At 35.3% G+C, this 7,012-nt stretch overlaps 1 protein-coding gene across 1 annotated transcript; it reads right to left on the bottom strand.

The window, feature by feature from the left end:
* Window positions 1-678: 678 nt before the first annotated feature.
* Window positions 679-2,234, bottom strand: LOC127663140 (achaete-scute homolog 1b-like). Its single transcript, XM_052154620.1, has 2 exons — window positions 1,515-2,234; window positions 679-1,406 (listed from the first exon to the last, which is right to left on the bottom strand). The coding sequence occupies exon 1, from the start codon at window positions 2,098-2,100 to the stop codon at window positions 1,519-1,521; it is 582 nt and encodes a 193-aa protein (XP_052010580.1). The 5' UTR covers window positions 2,101-2,234; the 3' UTR covers window positions 679-1,406; window positions 1,515-1,518.
* Window positions 2,235-7,012: the final 4,778 nt, after the last annotated feature.

Below are 7,012 nucleotides of genomic sequence, written 5' to 3'. Positions count from 1 at the left end.
TTAGATAACAAAAGTAGCAACATACGTACTTTTTACAGTAAATTATTATTAAAATAATGGTGAAAAACGAATAATCGGGCATTCCCAGAAGTCCCTGCGTGACCCATCACATTGCATTTTATTTTAAGTGAATAATAAATTGTTTTGTTTTTTTCTTATTTTTAATATATCAGTTATGTACATTAGGGGTGTTCTGTTATATTTTATGTAGTTTAATGTTTTATTGCTATTTTAGTGTCACATGTTTTACCCTGATGATGTTTTGTGTTTGTGTGAGTGACACTGTGTACTGTCTCTACGTGTGTAATAATTATTGCTCCTGGAAGGGTGATGAACTTTAAATCATCATGAGGCCTTTTGTAATTACTATTGTGATTAGCAATACAGTTTAAAGTGAAAAGCAGACGTTTATAGTTCCAGAATGTTAGAAAATCAAGTTTATAAAATTTAATAATTAAAGTGAAAATGAACCGTAAAATATACGGGCATCAAAATAACATCCTGTAAGGCTAAAACATGGTCACTGTATTTTTACAGCAAATTTCTGGCAACCACAGCTGCCATTATTTTACCGGAAATGTAACATACATTTTTTAACAGTGAAGATAAAACATGAAGATATACACAAGGCAAGTATTTGAATAAATAAAATATTTATTTTACATAAAATAGGGTTTCTCTTCATAAAAAATTGCATATACACAAGTTTGTATAAAAACACACAAGTGCCCACTTTGATAGAAAAGTTATTCATCCAGTACAAAGGTTGTCACACATCAAGCACAAAATATTACAACATACAGGTTACCTATGGGCTGCCTAGTGTAACGTTAGTGTATTCCCTACCAGACACTGCATATGGGACTTGTAACTATTTTTCCTCACTCAATTCCCTAACTCTGCTTTCCTCATTATTATTACATAATGGAAGGATTGTAACCATTCATATCCCATTCAATCACATTTACAGATTATTGCAAAAACAGAGCAAACAATGTTGTGAATAATGAGACACCCTATGCACTGTAACAAGGTGGAAACCTGCAGTTATTACCCTAAGGTGCTATTTGTACCTGATGTAACACTTAAAATTAGTTTTGTTGGCATAATCTAAAGTTTGAAGGTTCATTTAATTTTAACTTCAATAAAAGCACATTGATTCAGTGTGGGGTGACAATCAAACAAGTCAGCATATGTCCTCTGTGTGGATTAATGCCCACACCTGAAGTCCCCTGTAGTTCAAACATTGCAAACAAGTGTTGCATTTGTGTGCATGAGCATATTGCTGAAAAATGTCCAGAGTTTGATTCAGCGTTCAGTTCTTGATCTCGGTTCCAGCAGGCATCATCATGTGTCATGTGCATGTGCTTTCCTTCAGCACCCATCTTTACCAGTCCACAAAGCACCTGAAAAATAGAACCAGTTATGAGTCCAGCGCAAACATCACAATCCTATTTGAATTCATGCAGAAGGTGTGTTGGATGAAATTGGTGATTTAGAAGACCTGCTCTTACCTGATTAATATCTGTCAAACCATGTCGTGAAGTCGAGCAGCTCTTGCTCCTCAGAGCTGAGATGCTCGTAGCTGCTCTCATCAGAGGAGTAAGCTGAATGAGGAGACTCTGGCCCCGCTGAGTACGCATTGGAGGCCGTTGGAGACGGGACGCCGCACTGAAACACAGCAGACACGGCGTCATGCTCGTCCAGAAGCTGCTGGAGCGCGCGGATGTACTCGACCGCAGACCGCAGCGTCTCCACTTTGCTCATCTTTTTGTTGGCCGCTCCGTTCGGCACATGCTGGCGAAGAGTCTGGAAGCCCATGTTTACTTGCTTTACTCGGTTCCTTTCGCGTTCATTCCGTCTGGCGACAGCCATGGGTTGATGCTGAGGGATGGAATAGCCGAGTCCGTTGAAGCTCAGCCTCCTCTTGCACCTGAGCAGATCCGGGCTGCTGGAGAGCTGTCTCTTCAGCACTTTAGAGTCAGCGCGTGGAGAGCTGCGCTCCCTGTCCTGTTTCTGATAAGGCATAAGGTTCTGCGAAAACGGCTGATAAAACGCACCGTGAGACATTTGGATTGCCTCCATTTCCGTAAAACACATCAAATGAATAAAAAGGTAAATAAATGAGGTGGAAAGCGGCGGCTGCTCGGTTTCAGAGTGAAGTACGGCTCTCGTGCCTTTCGCGTGGCTCGCAAGAAGCGTATCGTGAGAGGCTTTTGCTGAATGTCGTTGTCACCTGCTCAGCGGCTGATTTGGGGGCAAAGGAACTTGCTCTCACTTTTCTACACGTGCGCCACACCTCCACCCCCGTCAGAGTCGCACGCTCCTAGAGGAAAACCCCGCCCCCTGCATGAATCCCCCGTTCAGGCTTCGCGCGCCGGACGCGTGGCTTTGACTAATTGAAAACAACTATTCTGTGCGCACACTGCGCCACGCGCATGACGCTATGCCAACGTCTCTGAAATAATGGTCAACTAGTGCATATTTATGCTCCGTAAAGTTTGCAATAGTCTTAATTATAAAACGCTGGTTCGACACGTTAGGCTACTATAGGCTGTTACTTAACTGTATGTCAGCTAGGTGATATAATCTGGAAGTAGGACCAATGGATAGTCTGCACAAAAGTAAAAAGTTTAAGACGTATTTGCAGTTAGTCTGTTGATTTTATGCGCACTATAGCTACATAATAGCCTATTATACCAACTGAAGTTTGTAAATAAACGCAAGTGCACACTTTGATGCGCCAATAATGGTCTGCTTACAAACACTTATGTTCAATGATATGGAATAAGTTGCAATGCTCTCCACTATTACTGTCAAATAAAACGATGTTGTGACCACCATTTCTAGTTTTTGCATTATGCCTATAAACAAACAATGAACAATACATTTTTATAAAGCAGTTAAATTGAAGTTAAACTCAATCTGAAGCATTTGTGGCATAATGTTGATTACTACAATAATTCGTTTTGACTTGCCCCTTCTTTTATTAAAAAACAGCAAAAATCGAGTTCCAGTGAGGCACTTACAATGGAAGTGAATGGGGCCAAACTGTAAACGTTAAAATACTCACTGTTTTAAAAGTATAGCTACAAGACCTAAACAATATGCGTGTAAACATGATTTCAGTGTGATAAAATCTCTTACTAAACTTTTCTGTTTAAAGTTAAAGTCAATTTTACAATTTGATGACGTAATGACAGCAAACCCTAAAATTATTGTAAAAATAACTATTTTTAAGCACTTTACAGCTCAAATAATACATTAATTTTAACAGAAGAATTAATGTAAGTGCTTTTATAAAATTATGAGCTTCACATTTCTGCCTTTAAGCTTTCAAAAATTGGCCCCATTCACTTCCATTGTTAGTGCCTCAATGTAACCTCTATTATTGCTTTTTGGAAGAAAAGGAGGGACAACTCAATATATATATATATATATATATATATATATATATATATATATATATATATATATTGTGGTAATCAACATTATGCTACAAATGTTGTCAATTGAGCTTAACTTGTATTGAACCATTAATATTCCTTTAATGTTAGTCAGGGGCGGGTCTATGTGGTGGCCAGGGGCACCGCCCCCCCCTGAAATTCGATTGGCCACACCAGGAGCCCCCCATAAGATGTCTTGTGATTGGTTCATTTTACGGCCAATCAGTTTATAGACTCTACTGAACTTCGTGATTCAAAGAAGTTTGTTTTTTATTTTTTTAAAACTTAATAAAGTCATCTTTATTGCCAAAAAAAAGGATACAAATCACAAGTGACTTATCAAAATATACATAACAATTTTCTCAAATAACTACTGTTATCCTTCAACAACACAAACAAACAAGGTACATCAACAAATCTCTGAATATAACCTCAATTGTTCAGCCATAGGTTGAGCATAGCTAGTACAAAGAACAGAAAACACACTATGAACAAACCAATAATTAAATAGAAAAAAGAAAAAAATTAAAATAAAATGAAAAAAATAAATAAAAAGGGACTTTTTAAATTAATTTAAACGTATCCAAAAGAGAAATCAGTTTAAGGGCTTTCTGATTTTTAACAAATTTTAAAGATTTGCACAAGAGTTTAACCTCATTCATCCAGTGATTAAAGTTGGGTTCAGATTTAAACCATCTGCATTTATGAATGAAAAACTTTCCAAAACATAACAAGAAATTAATAACAAAATCACAATCTTTGTTTTCCAGACAAACACCAAACCTAATTAACTTCCATGTGAGAGGTGGGAGTTCAACCCTCCTAGACCTTAACCAATTCTGCACCTCACTCCAAAAGGGTTGCACCAGATCACAATCAAAGAAGACATGCTCTAGATTTTCAATATTTGTTTCACAAAAAACACAATTATTCACATCAAAATTTACATTTCAATATTAAAAATTCTTTAGTAGGATAAATCTCATTTAAAATTTTGAAGTTCACCTCCTTAGCTTTAGGAGGGAGAGGAAAAGACAAATAATTTTTCCTAATTTTTTTTATTTCAACCTTATCAAAATGTTTAAGCACGTAATCTAATTGGGTTTGGGTAATAAGCCTGTAAAAAATAAATTCTAATGACTCTATTTGTAAATTTTTTATCACAAAAATCACAACCTTCTAAGGAGAGCTGTCTCAGTACTGGGGAGATTTTGGAGTACAACATGTCTTCTTTAACCATTAATCTTAACGGAAGTGGTATAGCTCTAATCATTCTATTAAACATACTAACGGTACACTGTACTTGGAATTTCTCACAAAACTCTCTATACAGTAACAAATTTCCATTATCATCCAAGAAATGGGCAATAGCCCAAATCCCTTTAGATATCCATTCTTCAAGATATACAGATTTTCTGCCAAATTTTATATATCTACTATTCCACACTGGAGTGTTGTGAGGAGTGAAGTTATGTGTGAACAATAGTTTCCAATAGAGCAGCACTTGCTGATGGAAGGCTGAAAGTTTAACTGGTAATGAGGTGCACTAAAAGTCACAACATAACAGAAAGTGTATTCCCCCCAGTTTGTTAAAGATAGCATTGGGGACAATAAACCAAAAGGAGTGGCTATTTTGAATGAAGGATTTTAACCATTTCAATTTCAAAACACCATTCATAATGTCGATAGCATTCACCCCACCGTCTTTATATTTGTTAATCATGTCCTCCTTTCTAATGTACTGACACTTATTTCTCCAAATAAATTTAAAATTCACCTTATTTATTAATTTAATCATTCGTGTCGATATGGGCAAGGAGGAGGCTGGATAGATGAGTCTGGACAAACTATCCATTTTAGATAAAAGAACCCTTCCAAAAATTGTAAGATCCCTCTGCAGCCATCTATTCAATATGGACTTACATTTATCTGTTATTCAACACATTGTTATTCTCCATAACATCTTTATCTTTAGAAATAATAATCCCCAAATATTTAACTTCCCTTTTAATTTGTATATTAGATAATGACTGCAAAGGAAACTCATGCAGTGTTAACATTACACATTTGCTTAGGTTTAAATGTAACCCCGAAGCTTTAGAAAACTGGTTAATAGAATGTAAAGCTAATGGAATTTGATATTCATTCTTTAGAAACAATGTTGTATCGTCAGCAAACTGACTTATAAGTATATGTCTATCCAACACTGAAAGACCTTCAATAGCCTACCATTATTTTTAATCAATATAGATAATAACTCTGCAACCATTATAAATAATAATGGTGAGCTTGCCAGTCACCACCGAAACAGAAGAATCCAGCTGTTTTAGTTGAGGTCTGCCTTCTTTCTTTTTCGACTGTTTTCCTCTCTTTCTGCTACTGTTTTTATTGTTTCTAAACTAAAGACTGTTCTTTAATATATTAGCAGAGCACAATGTAATGGTTCCATATTTTATTTTTAAACTGTGGTGTTTTCATTTGAACTCTGTGTTACTCAGCTTTTTTGTAAATTAATCTGAAATAAATGTTGAATGAAACACTATGATGTTTTGGCCAAACCATTTGAATTATTACAGTGGGGGGAATATTTTTTATTATTATTATTATTTGAAAGAGATTGTGAATAAAACTACTGTATATTGTAATGGCCAAACTAATTAAAAGAAAATAGTTGACATCGTTTCTGCTTCTGGGTTTTTAAAATTGCTCATTATTAAAATAGCTTTTATTTTATAAACTTGTTATTTTATGAAAACACTAACAATAATAAACACTGGCTCTCAAATTTAACTTAATGGATATATACAGGGATGACAAAAAACGAAATTAATCAAAAATATGCTTTATTACTACATTTGTTTACAAGTAACTTTATTAAAGTTAAAAAAAATAATAAAATCAATAGTATTTACATAATATACTGTAGAATTTACCTTTTTTTTTTTGGTCACTGGCGGCCACCCCGTTTGGAGGCAGTGCCCCAGCATGCCCCCACTGAAAATGCTCTAGACACGCCCCTGATGTTAGTTACAATTGTTAGTTCAAGTTAGTTCAAAGTGCATTAACTAATGTTAACATTTTATGTTTTACTACATATTGAAATTAAATTTAACCAAGATTAATAAATGCTGTAAAAGTGTTATTCATTGTTAGTTCATGTTAACTAATGTTAAACAATGGAAACTCATTGTAAAGTGTTACCAAGTAAGCCCAATAGTTTACATCACACCGAGCAAACACATAACGTTCCACTAACATTGCATATGGTTCCCATTTGGTTCTTTTCTGGGGAGCCAATTCCTACTGTTCTAGAATCATACTCTTTAGTTTGTTTTCTTATTATTATTATTATAACTCAAAACTAATGTTCCCAGAACATTGCAAACAGTATAATCACAAAATGGGACTGACATGCGTGGAGAAAACAGTGAAATGAGAACGTTTTCCTCAGTTAAAGTTACAGTACAGTTATGTTCTTAGGGGAACATATAGGCCTTCTTTTTATTTTTAAGCTTATTAGAAGGGCGTAAAAGCTAACAATAAGAGACTCTGGTCAAACTTGTGGT

This window comes from Xyrauchen texanus, chromosome 2, assembly GCF_025860055.1.
Source record: "Xyrauchen texanus isolate HMW12.3.18 chromosome 2, RBS_HiC_50CHRs, whole genome shotgun sequence".
NCBI lineage: Eukaryota > Metazoa > Chordata > Actinopteri > Cypriniformes > Catostomidae > Xyrauchen > Xyrauchen texanus.
This window is presented reverse-complemented; position numbering and strand designations above follow the sequence as displayed.